Source organism: Pocillopora verrucosa, chromosome 12, assembly GCF_036669915.1.
Source record: "Pocillopora verrucosa isolate sample1 chromosome 12, ASM3666991v2, whole genome shotgun sequence".
Taxonomy (NCBI): Eukaryota; Metazoa; Cnidaria; class Anthozoa; order Scleractinia; family Pocilloporidae; genus Pocillopora; species Pocillopora verrucosa.
Genome location: NC_089323.1, coordinates 10772213 through 10788390, shown reverse-complemented (window position 1 = coordinate 10788390; position 16178 = coordinate 10772213). Strand labels below are relative to the sequence as shown.

Here is a 16178-nt window from a genome sequence, read left to right as displayed (position 1 = left end):
TATGAATTTGAAAGGTTACGCCAGTTTGGTTATATTTTTCATCATTTCTGTTTTTTTCTGTTTTGTTTTTGAACACTGAACTTTATATACTATACGAGTGTTAGCTGTGTTTGATTTGTATTACAGTGCGTAAGCTTGCAATCTAACTAAGCGTGAAAATCTTTAAAACTCGGAATGTCTATTTTGTTTTTCCCTTTGAGGATTTTCGTATCTGCTCACGTTTTAATAACGTAAATTACGGCGTCTGGTATGTTTACAAACCTTTGTTTGGTACTTCTGTCGCTACTCGCCGGCTCGCTTGTTCCGAAATTTCACTTTCAATTATCGAAAAAAAGCTAAAAGAAATCCCGGAAGGGGTCGAACATAGTACAATTTGGCAGACGGCGTAACAGCTTTAGCTCAGCTCTATGCTCTATACTCTCATAGAGCACGCTCTTTCAACCAATGACAGCGCGCGTTATATCCGAACTTTATTATAAACTCTTATAGAGTACGCTCTTTTAACCAATGACAGCGCGCGTTATATCCGAACTTTATTATAATTACATTTGGAATTTTTTCAAAGTCATTATGAAGCATTATGTACAGATGAGCCTCAACATAAACAATGACATTGAGCGTGACAATATATATTTTATAATTAAAGTGGGATACATCCATCCAGAGTAAGTTTAAAAAGTAGGTATTAAGACTTATGTTCGTTTTAAATGTCGTTTTATCTCCCAGGTTTCGAGAATTTTTGTCAGATTCTTCTTCAACGTCCGTTCGCTTGGAGAAGCGCTGGGATGCTGTTTACTTTAGGAGTGAATGGAGAGGATTTGACAATCATGACAAAGCTCGCTAAAGAACACTTCAAGAAAGTGACGATCATTCTTAAACAGCTTCTACAGAGCATGCTACTTGTGTTCAAGTGTGGAAAGTTTTATTTCATTTCGAAATAACTTGTTCTTGCCGCAGATATTTTTTGCACGTTTTCCTGTTAATGGCAGCATTCTCTAGCGAGGCCAAGTTCACCTAATTTCCTTTGTTGAATTTTTTATGTATTTTTACTGTTACAAACTGTCATAATTTGTGGATTTCCTTAAAGTTAACAGACCGAATAGCAAATCCTAAAATTATTGCGCAGCTTTATTAGTCGTAGACGTTGAACAGAGTAAAAGACTCTGAGCCCTTGATTAGGATCGAACCTACCATCCGACCCTCACCCACCTCCCCATCGATAACCGGTGGGATGCTTTAGAGATTCGAGCTTTTTCCTGGAGAACTACATTCTGTATCCTTTTCTTTCCCCTCCCCCCTCCCCCCTCCCCCCTCCCCTCTCCCCCAGCCTACCGCTGTTGAAAAATGTTTGCTTCGTATTCAACCTTGTCCCATCTCTCTCTCTCTCTCTCTCTCTATATATATATATATATATATATGTTTTTTAATTGAGGCAGTTTATTTTTATAAGGAATCTTCGTAGTCTGTATAAACTGACCTAACTATTCAGATCTTGTGATTTTTTTCATTTTTTTCTTTTTATTTATTTTAATTGTTAATTTATCTTCAATTTGTATATTTAGATCTGTATAATTAAAGTTGAGTAAATGAATAAATGAATAACAGATTCCATGAAATCAGCGAACTCCTTTAGGAAGGTGCACACGAGACCCTGTGGTTTTCCGAAGGTGGTGTTCCATAAGCAATAATAATCCTTAGCTTGCAAGATGTCGACAGTTGTACAGGTGGCTCAGAATGATCGATGGCTTCCTCCTCAGCAGATCTGACGGTATTAACTCTTAAGCAGTCACGGAAGAGCAATCCTATGCCTCCTCCGCCCCTTCCCGAACAAGGATGGTCTATTAGCTTATAACCAGTGGGGCAAAGTTCAACTCTGACTACATCATCTCTCTTTTGTAGCCAGGTCTCGGTAATTGCGACGAGATCATATTCGTTTTCGCTTGTCTAGCCAACAAAGTCTTCCGTCTTATTCCTAACTAATTGCGCATTTAGTAAACAAAGTGATAACAGTCGACTATTGTCTGGTGTTCTATTCAACGGAGCCCGTTTGATTTCAGTAAGATCGGAGGTGTTACGAGCTGACCGACACTTTGCTCTAGAAGCTTGCCCCAAGTGAGTAGAACTAGCGTCTTGTTGTAAAGGACCAGGATTTAATTTGAAAACTAAATCTCCTCCTAACAGCGGGTGGAATGTTGCGGTGCTATTAGTATAATAAGTATAAGGGCTCTTGCTCCGCTTAGATCTATTCTTCATGGAGAAAACAAAGGCTCCTTTGTTTGACACAGATCGCGTTGGGTACACAGTTGTGACAGCTTTGCCATTGTTGTTCCACGGTAAAACAACAGACTCGTAAAATTCGCTGTAGTCAAAGATCCATGGTCTCAGCGATAATTCTTAAAAATACCAAATTATAGCGTTTTCTTGCCAGTTTCCAACGTGAAAAGTTGCCCAGGACCGTCTCTGAGATATTAGGAAGCTATATCCCGCGTCATTTCTACTATAGATGCTCGCTAAAAGGAACAGCGCGATTAAAAAGCCGGGGAGCAGTGTCGTGTCTGACCTTCATTATGTCACTACCACAAATTTCAAACACATTACGACTCCAGCCCGGATTATTTGTGACTTACTGAAATGGGTGACACCGCTGGATTTTTTACCTCGAAGGCTCGGTTTATTCCTTTGGGCATTGCTTTCGGTGGCTGCCGAAAACGTGTCGAATGATTTCGGTTTTATTCGTTTCGAAAAAGGTGAGATATTTTGGAAGAAGACCAAAGGAACTGCGGAAGGTACTTCAAAAGACTTGGACAATAGTGTAATTAAGCTACCTTGCGCGAACAGACTTGTGATCTTGTATCCTTTTGTTTACATTGTCTTGAGATGAATGAACTCGAGATCGATAAACTGCAATCATTTGAATGGATTTAGTTTCTATTCACGGTGTATTTTTAGCCTTAACATGTTTTTAGGATTAAAGAGCGTCGCAAAAGATTTAAAAATGGATCTTGGACGAGTTGTTGTAATCACTGCGAAGAGCAAAAGCGAAAATAGTTTATCATTTCGAGCGCCGATCGTTTTGTTTTGATCCGAATGAGTGCACTTGAATTAAACTACTTCTTTATTATGTAAATATTGCGTGTCATAAATAGTGCTCGTGTTCGCGCGCTGGCGGTTCATTCTTTCACAACTTTCGTCTTGTTCGAATGAACTTGTTGTGATCTGACCGTGTTGTTTATTGTCGCGATGGAGTTTAGTGTTGGCGATTCTGTCGAAGCTGTCGATCAGTTAGGAATTTGGACAAAAGCGAAAGTTGTCAGCAAATCGGACAACGCAATTGTTGTAAATTTCAAGTTCTCAATGATTTAAGAACCCCCCTATTTTTGAGGTTCACGTTTAATCCGCTATGGAGTTGTCATGAATTTTTCCAAACACTTGAAAAATTCTGAAGAGTTTTAGTAAAGTAAGCAATCTCGAGAAATATATTTTTGCAATATATCCCCCTACATTTCGAGAAATGGGCTTTTTCGTGCAGCCTACAAGCGCTCCGTAGACAAATTCTGTAAAAGCTCTTTGCAAACGTTTCAGAGGACTAAGATACAAGACTACAACAGCAAGGCCTAGACATGAAGATTACCACGTTGGACCCCAAAATTTTCGCGTGATACTAAAACATCAGGACCTAGACATAAAAAAAACATATCCGACTCTATACGTTTCTCACAAGACTGAGACAGCTAGTCGCGAGCATTGAAAAATACTTTATCCCAAGCTTTTTGCGCGTAAGGCGAAGCAGATTAAACCAAGTAATTACTATTTTAGCTCGTGCAGTACTGCTCACTAGTCTATCATTTCAAAAAAATGTTTCAGAGAGAGAAAGACAGACAGACAGACAGACGGACAGAGCATGTTGCGTGATTGAACAAAATAGGGGTCATCCGCAAGTGACTCCTTGAACTCTCTCATAAAAAGTTTTAATGAACAAATAGATTTGAAGGTCAAGAAACAAAAAGAAATTTGTTGAACCTGTCACTATGAATTGTCGCGGAGCCTTTCAGGGGAAAGACTTTCGCTTCAAGACATCATTCACTGTAATTCCTTCATCTCTATATTCCATTATGAGCCAGCGCTTAAATACGCTGAGACAATACCTGATCTAAACTCTAAAAACATGTCAGTCTACAACGACCCTTTCTTTTCCCCTTTCTTGATTATGCTGACTTGAAACATATATTTTGCGAATTGCTCATATAAATGTCAATAATTACGTTTCACATTAAATGGTGTCGAGAACCTACAATGATCGGGTTCTCATATGGTATGTCGAGGGCTGATATTATTGTACATGAAGGAAGGGGTCTGATATCGTATGTTAAGGTCTCGTGTGGGGGCCTGGTATGGTAGGCAACGTTTTGACTATATATGGAGCCACCTCTCCAATACTCGAGGGTATTGACAACATTTCAATTTTTTCCAGCTCAGTGATTCTTACACAATTCACGAAATACAACATCATCCCGACTAAATATAGCTTCCACGCGATTTGTCGAAAGTTTTTTTTGGGCCGCACAGGTTTGACGTTGTGATCTAGTCGACTGAGAATTTAGCATTAGTTTTTCCCAACGCTAACATGGAAATTGATAAGGAATACGGCGGAATACGCAGCTTTGAAGTTCACGGTTACTTTGTCAGTCGACTTAAAGCATTTGTAGCTGCATTTCTGTTTGTTTCGTTTTTGATCGCTGTTGTCGTTTTAGCTGCATTGCTGGCTCACGAAAAGAGTAAAGGAGATATCACTGGAGTGTCAGGGAATCAAGCTGGCAATCAAGGTAGGTGGAAAGGTCGCAGTCTATGGTGGTTTTTAAATATGTGTCTATTTCAGGGTCGTAACAAGGTATATGAGATCAGGGATCACAGCCCCGGGATCTGGGATCACAACACTTGGGATCGGGATCAGCAGTGTTTTAGTGGAATCAGGGATCAAAATTGTGAACGTTTTTGGGATCAGGGATCAAAATTCCCAATGTTTTTGTGACCAGGGATTAAAATTCTCAACGTTTTTGTGATCAGGGATCAAAATTTGGGGCAAAAATACAGGATCAGCTATGAAAAAATATACCTTGTTGCGACCCTGCTATTTGTTTACCTCAGTCGAAGCTCAGTGTATGACAACTGTTTGACCCGACCCGTTTGTGTTACAACGACTTCCCTATAATGATTTCTGCCAAGCAGGAGATGATTTCGACGTAAACTGTTCTTATAAGAGATAATGAGTTTCAGCCATATCATCGGACACCGAGAAGTCAGAGAAGACTTGAGAGTTTTTACTCCCGGGAATTGTCTCTGTGTTATCGCCACAGTGATACTTGTATCACTGTTATATAGTCACGCAACGTGCACTCTATCTGGTTCAATGCAATTAAAATGGAAGCTTTTTGAGGAGGTGCTTGATACAGGTAGAAACGGCTTTTAAAATACCAACTTCTCAGGTTAATTAAGGCCTGGGTCACCCTGTCTTTAACCCATATTTTCACAAAATTGAGAATAACTTAGCTATTTTGCGAGGGATTTTTCTCATACTTGGCAGAAATGTGTATCACTACCATCTCTCTCGGACTAAATTGTGGCAGCGTAATATGATACTCTCAACAGCCAAAACAGTTAATTTAGGCGCCAAATTCGTCGGTTGCTTTCTTGAACAAATTCCCACCACAAAACACAAGGCAAATCAAAATGCAGTTATCGCTATGAATATTTGAGACGTTTTTCATTGTTTTCCCACTTGGAATGGCTGCCAAAAAAAAGAGAGATGTGCTAGGCAGATTAAATCAAGTTTTGTCTCTGCGAAGCTGCTTCCTCTATCATGGTTTTCGCCCGAAAACATCTTAGCCTTTACCTGGTTCCAACCGCTATCAACGAAAGTAATCCCACAGGTTCCTATTTATTTGGAAACAAGACAAATTAAAACTGTTTAAGAGGTGGGAATTTTGAAAATTTGCAGTCACGTAATTCAACTTAGTGTCCGCCATTTTGACACGCGAGTCACGCGAGTGTTCAGAAGCAATAATTTAACGGCTGATACACTACCAAATACTAATTGGAGCAATCTAAGAAGTAATACAGGCAAACTTTGTATACTTTTGGTGATATTTATTTCTTTTTCTCGTTTTCTGAGGTCGATTGCATCTCTGTAAATCCAGGGTTAGATCGACTTTGACAGTTCTAATAAAACACAATTGCAATTTTGGCGCAAAACTTGAAAGTTATCGCACTGATTCCTTGAAACTCTTCAAGGTTTTGTTCCCTAACAACGGTACTACTCGATAACGAGCTAAGTGTATTCGTGTGAAACGAAAATGTCTGTCATTTTTAATTGTGCCGGATTTGCAAGAGTTGCTGTAAAGGAGAGCTTTCGTAAGGTTGGAAGTGCTTCGTATGACAACTCCATTGCGGATTAAACGTGAACCTCAAAAATTGAGGTTGTTAAGTATTCATATATTCAAGCTATTGTTCTTTCTCATTACTTATTCATTCCGATGAGTTTGCCGACATGCCGGCATGCTTCCGAAGATCGTGAAGAGCGCAACTTCTTTGATGTGGGTGAGATATTTTTCTTTTCTTCTTTCGAAAGTTGTGAAAGAATGAACCGCCAGCGCGCGAACACGAGCACTATTTATGACACGCAATATTTACATAATAAAGAAGTAGTTTAATTCAAGTGCACTCATTCGGATCAAAACAAAACGATCGGCGCTCGAAATGATAAACTATTTTCGCTTTTGCTCTTCGCAGTGATTACAACAACTCGTCCAAGATCCATTTTTAAATCTTTTGCGACGCTCTTTAATCCTAAAAACATGTTAAGGCTAAAAATACACCGTGAATAGAAACTAAATCCATTCAAATGATTGCAGTTTATCGATCTCGAGTTCATTCATCTCAAGACAATGTAAACAAAAGGATACAAGATCACAAGTCTGTTCGCGCAAGGTAGCTTAATTACACTATTGTCCAAGTCTTTTGATTTACCTTCCGCAGTTCCTTTGTTCTTCTTCCAAAACGAATAAAACCGAAATCATTCGACACGTTTTCGGCAGCCACCGAAAGCAATGCCCAAAGGAATAAACCGAGCCTTCGAGGTAAAAAATCCAGCGGTGTCACCCATTTCAGTAAGTCACAAATAATCCGGGCTGGAGTCGTAATGCGGGTTGAAACTAACCCTAGTGAAAAGTGGAAGAACTATCTTGCAGCGTTCGAGGGTGACAGTCAGGAAGTCTTTGCAGTCGAACGTTCCACCTACGTCAAGAAATCCAAAGCAATTTACAGCTCTTTCCGAAAGATGAACTCAAAAGCCAGGGCCCAGTACCAAGACACGTTTTCAATGGTTGACTGGAAAGCTCTTAATACAGCGCAGAAGAAACAGCACACACTGTCAAATAGGCCATTTTACAGTTGTGTACTTAGTTGCCAAGCCTTTGATTTGGAGTGAGGCTGAAGGTGACCTTGTTGTGTTAGAGACCAGAATCTAGTTAGCATGATAACAAATTAATTTGCATTTCAAAAGCAGCAAGGTTTGTATCATAACAAGGTCACCCTTAGCCTCACTCCTGTTCAAAGGCTTGACAACCAAGCACACAACTGTAAAATGGACTATTGTGGAGGTTGTCAAGTGCACTATTATGCCATCCATATTTTTTTTCCCTGGTGGAGAAACTTTCAAAACCCGAAAACTTTTAAAAGAGGCCCTTATTGAAAGTGGGGTGAAGACACAAAGTAAAGTGAAACCAACGCAAAAAGCCATTAAAACTGCTGTAAAACACATTTATTCTAAAGTGAATGGCCACTTTGAGAAAATATTTAAAATAAACTTTCCTGAAGCACAAACAAAAGTGAAGGAACTTCAGCTCCAAAAAGAGAAAGACGCAATTGAGAAAAAGTGGCAGCGTCGAGGGAGAGCACGCCAAGAAAAAAATAAAATCCAATGCTAATGTCTAGTCCATCTGGAGGAGGAGTAATGTTTCTACTTACTTTGCAGTAATTTGCATGCCAAACAATGAGATCAACAATCTTCACCTTTACTTGTGTTGCAATCTAGCATTTATTTAAGCACACTCTCTATAATATATTTGCCTTCATTTTCCAGTTTTTTAAAAGGAATGCAAGTACCAAATAATCCACTGTAAACTTAATCAATCATACTGAACTTCTTTCAACCAATGAAGAGAATATAATACTGGGAGAAGGATCCTATGGTCGATGCCTTCTGAGACAGTACACACGATTTGATATAAAGGTTGTGGAAAAACAGTCTCTGATGCAGGACGCCACAGAGATAATGAAGGAGGCTCACATTATGCAGGCACTCGCACATAAAAATATCCCAACCATAATAGGTGTGCAGCTTCAAAAGCAGCCCATTTCCTTAATAATGGAGTTTAAAGGGGAAGACAATACATCTGTAACAATAAGCAAGCTATTGTCTTGTCAGAAAAACAGTGCAACAATACAGAATGTGTAAAGCTCACTCATAACAAATGACTGGTTAATTATTTCACATGATTTGACAGAAGCCCTTTCACATATTCACACAAAAGGTTTTCTTCACTGTGATTTGAAGGCTAATAATTTTCTTGTGAGTAACAAACATGGCCACATCATCGATTTTGGAAAAGCATGTGACAGCTCCTTTCCTCCTGCAAAGAATTAATGAAGCCAGTGATATTTTTTCCCTTGGTAAAATTCTGTTCAAAGTAGGTGTTAAGCAAAACATTCCATTTTTGGTTTCCATGGCTCAAGAATGTTTAGATGCCAGCCCTGTAAGAAGACCAACAACAACAGGCATTATGGCAACACTGGCTTCCATAATATCTCACTGAATACTATAAGCTTAAGCAGGGGTTTCACGGGCCTGACACTGGGCAAATTGACTGGCTGGGAATATAATTTTTCCTGCATGTTGTGACTGACATAAATCAGAATCAAAACATATTTTGCCTGCTTCCTTGTACATTTCCCATCACCTCAAAATCTTAATGAAACCTCTGCTTAAGAAAGTAATAATTAACACTCTAATCAGGTAAAGTGACCCTAGCCATGTCACGGCAGGAGTCTTTTTATTGGGCTTTGCAAAGTTAAAATCACAATGTATGTGCATGTCTTTAGCAAGTTTATGTGTGCTCTTGGTCTAAACTAATTTTGTACTTCTGCTTTACAAATTGTGAATGAATGTTAGAGGACATTTTTAATAATGCACAGATAAGGTGCTCTAGGGTCCATCAGGTACAAATTACTTCCTAGGTCATACTCATGTCTATAATTTTACATTGCTGCTAGATAACATACATGTACCGATTTATTTCCCAATTCCTGCCAATTATTGATCTATGAGATTGAATTAGGCAAGCAACTGGCAGATCAAACTTAAAATTATAAACCAGAGTTTTAACCAGTTAGGCCACCATAGTCTTCTAATAGGAATATTGACTTAGAAGAGCAACAAAAAAAGCAAGAAATACAATTTTAAAATTTTCCTTTCTGACTTTGTAACAAGGGCAACCTATCCTGCTCTTAAGATGGCACATCTTTTATGAGTAGGGCTGAGAAGATGACACATCTTATACCAATTTGTGTTTGCTCTTGTCACAAAAAAAACAGTGCCCCACTTGGGGCAACAGTAAGCACTGGTAATTAATCATGTCTTATCAAAAAAGAGGGAAGGCTATGGTCAGAATCATATGCATGTATCAGAACTTTTGTGATGCATTTGAATTAAAAGATACTCCACTGGTGAAGTGGGTAGAATATTTACATTCAAATAGACACATATATCAATTACAAGTCCATCATTGACAATGATTGTTGCAATTATTACCAGTCAAAACTTAAAAACCAAACTGTTGACTATAATTAAAACTGATATAACATGATTTAAAAACCAAAAAAAAGCCTCATAAAAAACACCATTAACATGCTTGCAATAAATTAGTTGTGTGGAATAACTGGAAGGACCTCTTCAAGAAAAAAAACAGGGATAACAGTAAATAAAACTGGTTTTAATCAAGTAGATTCCCTTTGGAATCTGCAAGGGCTGGCTGGTTTTCTGTGTGAGTGATTAAAATTATTATTATTATTATATATTTATAGCAATTCAGTAAGGGACCTCGGAATAAACTAACACGCATTAGTACAGCTTTTTTCCTCTTAGTTTTCAAGGGACAATTTATGACGAGACAATCTGCATCTTACATGTCAGTAATTAAACTTACCTAACAACTGCTTTAGGGGATTACGTTTGTCAGTAAATTCATCTGCTTCTTGGAGAAATTGTTTCCAAAGCATTCAAAAGCTTAAATTTTGATAAACACCATAAGTTTACACATCATGATGTGATAGAGGATTTATCAAGCTAAATTTAATTTCAAAATTGAATGGTATATCCACAATGAAACTTTTTTCTATGCATTTGTTACAAAACATGGTACTTTTTTCTATGCAAAAGTTACAAACATTGTAAAACGCTATTGAGCTCTAGAAATGAGCGCTATATTATAAATTCATGTTGCATTTTATTTGCAGTGAAATCAATAAACATGTTGAGAGCGGTGTTTAGAAGTCTTCGTAGGTTCAAAATGGTTCTCTTTGGCTTTAAGATAGCGATATCATGCCATTTTTTGAGGAAATGAAGATAGCAAAGAAAATTTTATTACCTTCTTTTGATGTCTTCCTCTTGATTGTCGCATTCACCAGCGAAAATGGGAAAAACCAATGCGAAGCCGACACTTCAAAATGGCGGATGCCGTTCACGAATAACGCGATCTTAATTCCAAGTAACTATGGTTACTCGCGCAGTCCACGCGAATTCCGCGAACCTTGCTCGGGGGGCACTGGAGGCGAAAATCATTTTTGACCCAGGCCTTAATTAGCCTGAGTTTGAGAAAATCTATGAGAATTTTAGCAGAATAAGCTTGTTTCCTAAACCCAACCCTAACCTTTGACCCATTTAATTACTAGGACTTTTGAGAAACGGACTCCAGGTTAGCAACCGAACGATAAACTAAGGACGATGAACGTGAAATTTTCATAGTTTTCCTTATCATTAAAGGGCCAGAGGGGTAGAGTAGAATTTAAACTTAGAGGTATCTATTTATCTCCGGATTGGCTATGAATCATTTGGTTTTTCTTTCATTTTAAGAGTCCCACGTGAAACAAATGACCTGTAATGTCGTCGTGGTTGGTGGGGGTATATCAGGATTGTACATGGCAGAGACACTCATGCGGTTGAAAAAAGAAAACAACGTTTGCTTGTTCGAGAAAGATTCCAGATTTGGTGGAAGGAATTACGACGTCAGGTTTAAGCAAGCACCAAACATCAGCATTAGTAAGAAATGTACTATTTTTTGCAAAGAAACAAATTTTTCCGTTATGAAGGAGATTAAATTCATATGTAGCGAGTATGTGGTAAGCTGAAAAAAATGAATTTACGACTCTCCACGGGTTATGGCAAATCAGATACCCTTGTTCCAACTCTATACTCCATAGTGCTCTATGCAAACCATAATAACGGACGTGCGTCGAGAGCTAATGTCCTTTCAAACAACAATTTAACTTAAAGTGAGTACAACGAATACCAAATTCGCCCTATCGCGATTGATGTGATAAGCTGAATTGTGCACTCATTTTGATTGGTTCTTACTATGAGCTACTGGAAGACGGACGCATCACCTCTAACAACATTTTTATTAAATAAAACTAAGATATTCCATCTTACCGTGAATCTATCCAATGAAACATCACAGAGGACAGTGATACGGGAGGCGCCAATTTTTTCCTTCAAACCACATTTTGACATTATCCTTGATCCATTACTGAACAGGCGCACGACAACATATAATATATTTTTTAACCCTTTAACTCCCATGATTTAATCGTAAATTCTCCCCTTTAGCTGCTACATATTTCCTTGTAAATTAGCTGTGAGAATTTGGTGTTAGATCAGGATAAAAACTTCTACCTGATACGGTTTAGTACTCTCATTGCAGCTTTGTTGGATAATGTATGAATATTATAAGAAGAAGTTTCATGTTTACTATTTCTGGGAGTTAAAGGGTGAAATAAAAGAAAGGTTTTCTCGATTGATTTGATTACTCATTTACCTACTCATTTATTTATTTATCTGTTTATTTATCAAACTTTATTGTGGAAGAGGAGAGTCTCTCTTTAATTCCAATTTAGCTTTTTTTTAAAGCTTTATACTTATTTAACTTTGTCTTTTATTTCTGTTGTCTTATTTCCAAAAGATCTAGGATCCTGGCGTGTGGATAAGAAAAACAAAAGAGTGATGTAAGGAAATATCTCTTTTAGGTCTATTTATAGCTAAGTACTTGATGATGATGTCGGAATGATGTGAGGAGGTAGTGTTAAATGTTGAAGGGCCGAGTGACTTATCTCACTATAACCATTGCACTGTTCTTGAAAATTCGAACGAGCGCTGCTGTGCGGATAAATATCCATATCTGAAACTTCAAACATTTCAAGCAGGTTGTGGTTATCTGTGTGCCTCTACCTTTTTGATTACTTCTGTTTGCCTGATCAGTGTTTCTCTGCTTACTTTCGCCTGACCGTTCATCTATCCATCGAACGTACCCCGTCTGTCTGATGTTTTTCTTGGTCTAATCTATCTATCTATCCGTTTCAGTATGTCTCACTGCACAACTGTCCAAAAACCTCTTACTTATTTTTAAAACATTGATGAACGTTTGTCGTTATCTTCTCTTGTTGTCAGGGATATAGCGCGACGCCTCAACATTCCCATGTTGTCTATTGGAAAACTCACAGACATTTTTTTTCAAGCAAGAGGTGTTCGTGCATACACCTTTCAGTCTCTTAAGGAAAAAGCTTTCCCTACGCTTATGTCAGGACCGTTTTCCAATATGACGTGGTTGGAAATGTATCTGTTTGCTTGGAGGAACATGACCAAAGAAAAAGCACTTGAGTTTCCTTTTTACCGAGACTTCATGTGCGAAAGACTTGGAAGTGAAGGTTGCGAGCTACTATATGCCAGATACGTTGACAAGAGAGATTTCTACGAAGAGAGTACGTTAGACAAATACGAAAACGATGAAGCTGTCAGCTACTTTTCGTACGATTTCTACAAACCAAGAGGCGGTATATCAGATATTACAACAGCATTAAAAATTTCTGCGCAGCGCTTTGGAGCAAAGCTGGTTTTAAAAGAGAAAATAAATGCTTTGGAGAGGAAGGCAGATGGTTTTGACGTCCATACGGATCATTTTAAAGTGTCCGCCAAAAAACTAATTATTGCTGTTCCGACTCTTCCATTTGAAGCCATTAGGGGAGATGTCGCTGCGGATGTCAAAAGTAATGTTTTATTTGGTTCCATTCAGGGAGCAAACGCATTTAAAGCAGTGGCCATTTATAGTTCTCCTTGGTGGGAAGATTATCTTCCCAAACGGAACCGAACCGAGCCAATTGTCGAAACGTTTTGGTCAGCATCGACATGTCTTGTGTTAGTCCCTTATAAGTAAGTAAAAGCGGAATTTCTATCTAGTTTACGTTCTATGACCATCATGAGTTTTTTGTTATTATAATTCTAAACTGACACCATTTTCACTCCTAAATTTGTTGATCTTATCTTTGTTGCTGCCAGCACCACTACTAGAATAGTCTATGCCGGTCCATTTTGTTACCGTTAAGCCAAACGGGAGACGCATAGGCTGAGCGGGACTAAAACGAAGGCATAGGGCTTAAGGAGAAAAAAAAAAAAAAAAGAAGAAGAAGAAGAGCCTGCTGCTGCCCTGCTTCCCTGATACTTCCACTTCCTCGGGGTGTCACTAGTCACGTTCATTGTAACATGAAAGACAATCATCACTCCTTTCCAGAGAGGAGTAAGACCGTAGAGAAACACATTATTCACCTTCATCTGCCCTTAGTCCGTTTGCTCTCTTTTACCTTAGCATTCGCATGGCTCCCACTTTTATGGAAAGAAACGCCTCCAATCACCACATTTTCCTCTCATATTCCTTCTATTTCTAATTTTCTCCCGATGTTAAAATAATTACGGTTATGAGTTTGAATGGATAGCAAAAAAACCTGTTATTATTATTGAAAAGCGCTGGAGACACAAAAAAAGAGAAGGAGATATATCTTTCACGGGTCGGGTGGCCATGAAGAATTATTTTAAGATATCAATCAGCAAACATAAAGAGTAGGAGCGTAGCACTATTTTTTTTGTGGTAGCTGACATTGTCTTCATCCCTGTTGTTGTTTATTAAGTGGACGAGGACCCCAAGGAGAAGCCATTATCCAATTGTCGTATGCCTGGTTGGGATGCGCTGCAAAGTGGGGAAAGATGTCTGAGCTTCCACGATCAATCTTTGAAGCGGAAATAAAGAAAGCTGTCCAAGAAGTGTTTCCAGATAAAGTTGTGCCAGATCCACTGGATATGGTGTTCAAATTTTGGGATAAAGTAGCTTGGTACGTAGGCTACCTTAGGATCAACTTTAAATCGCTTTAGGAATAACCTCGTAGCTGAAGTAGTCTGTTGTACTGTCTTTGATTTTTCTCACTCAAAAATACTTTTTCAAAGTGAGATTTTCTCATAAGTTGGACGCGTTGTTCACCACTTCCTAGATAATGGCCTGCTACTTCACCGACTGAGTTCCAGGGAACCAGATTCTGTGATTTTATTGCCGTAAATCTCGTTCATTGTAGGGTGGTTCGCATAGAGAATTTTCCTCGGCCTAATCTTGATAGACTTCGACTTAGTCCACCGTTTCGCACGAGGGAGTTCCCTCCATTATAGAAAGCTAATTATTCGTTTAAGTAGCGAGATTAAGACTTTCGTATATATTTATATTTGTTCCCGCCTCTATTTAACAGGCATGAAACAAAGGCAGGGTCCAACGTGAGCCGACACGATGTGAAGAAATGGGCGAAACGTCCTTTCCCTGGAGAAGAAATTTACTTGGTTGGTGAAGCGTTTTCGTTACAGGTTGGATGGAATGAAGGAGCTCTGTCGAGTGCGTACAACGCACTCAAGGAAGGATGGGAAATATCAGATCCTGAGACGAATTGAAAGAGGAGCCGATGTTGTGCCAGGTTATACTTCGGAAAAATAGAATATTTTTTGAATCCTTCCCTTCACGTTCTTAACCATGATCACATGTCTGGGCGAGGTTAAGGTTCTGAAATCTGAAACCTGAAAAATAATTTTATGTGATTCTATGTGATACAAGTGTTCGTCAGCAAAGACACTAGAGACTGGGACAGTTTTATATCATCAAACAATATGGATGTGACTACTGAAACGTTTAGTGAAACAAAATGAAAGGGATAACTTTTACTTTACCTAATGAGTGAATGTTAGTCAACATGAGCTTACATCACCACTGCGGATACAAAAACTATACAGATTTTAATTTCTCTGAAAGCTGAAACTTCAGTCTAGAACTCGTCTTAAAATTGGAAAGTTATCATTGTAAATCAAAGTATTGGTTTTGGTGGAGGGAGGAAAACCGTATCACTCAAAAAAAAACCTTAAAATAAGGATGAAAAACAACAGCAAACTCAGTCCTGCTGTTACGCTAGGGACCCGTTTCTCAAGAGTATCGGTAACTTATACTAACTCTGAGTCAAAGTGATGGTAGCTCGGATGGTGACTCAAAAACCAGAATTTCATCCCTGCTCCTTAACCTAGGCTGTTGGCTCGAAACAAAAGTTTAGTTTATTACTTTGCTCTCTTGTTCGCTTAAGTGTAATTTATTGATCAAAATCTAAAAATTGATTTGTTCAACTTTGCGTCTTCAAATATTGTTTATTCGGTTCTTTCCTGAGGAACGTGGGAGTATAGAATGTAATTCAATGGAAATTATGTTGACAATTATTTTAAAGATATTGATGATAATTGTTCTCTTTCTTCGTTCTATTTTTTTTCCAAAATGGTCCTTAAAAATTTTCAAATTGGGCATTGTACCGTCTTTCGACAGAAATTGAATTCGACAGGACGTTAACTCGATAAAAGAACACCAGCCGCCTTTGTGATAAAAAAAAAGAGGAACGTTAACACTTCAGTATCCATTACAGAAGGGTCATATCATACTCGCCTCTTGAAATGTACGCCTGCCCGTCTGTACCTCATACAATGGACAAAATCCCTATATTCAAGC

At 38.4% G+C, this 16178-nt stretch overlaps 1 protein-coding gene and 2 long non-coding RNA genes across 3 annotated transcripts; 2 read left to right on the top strand and 1 right to left on the bottom strand.

Moving 5' to 3' along the window:
• The first annotated feature begins 2598 nt into the window (after window positions 1-2598).
• On the top strand, window positions 2599-3293 carry LOC136277321 (uncharacterized). The gene is made up of 2 exons (XR_010715862.1): window positions 2599-2850; window positions 2967-3293. It is a non-coding gene; the product is annotated as an uncharacterized lncRNA (long non-coding RNA).
• A 1331-nt stretch (window positions 3294-4624) lies between these two features.
• LOC131792357 (aplysianin-A-like) lies at window positions 4625-15218 on the top strand. Its single transcript, XM_059109728.2, has 6 exons — window positions 4625-4823; window positions 11186-11371; window positions 12291-12333; window positions 12776-13534; window positions 14287-14487; window positions 14893-15218. Exons 1-6 carry the CDS (start codon window positions 4625-4627, stop codon window positions 15086-15088), a joined length of 1584 nt encoding a protein of 527 aa, XP_058965711.1. The 3' UTR covers window positions 15089-15218.
• Window positions 6255-10792, bottom strand: LOC136277537 (uncharacterized). Its single transcript, XR_010715937.1, has 3 exons — window positions 10701-10792; window positions 10260-10339; window positions 6255-8808 (listed from the first exon to the last, which is right to left on the bottom strand). It is a non-coding gene; the product is annotated as an uncharacterized lncRNA (long non-coding RNA).
• Window positions 15219-16178: the final 960 nt, after the last annotated feature.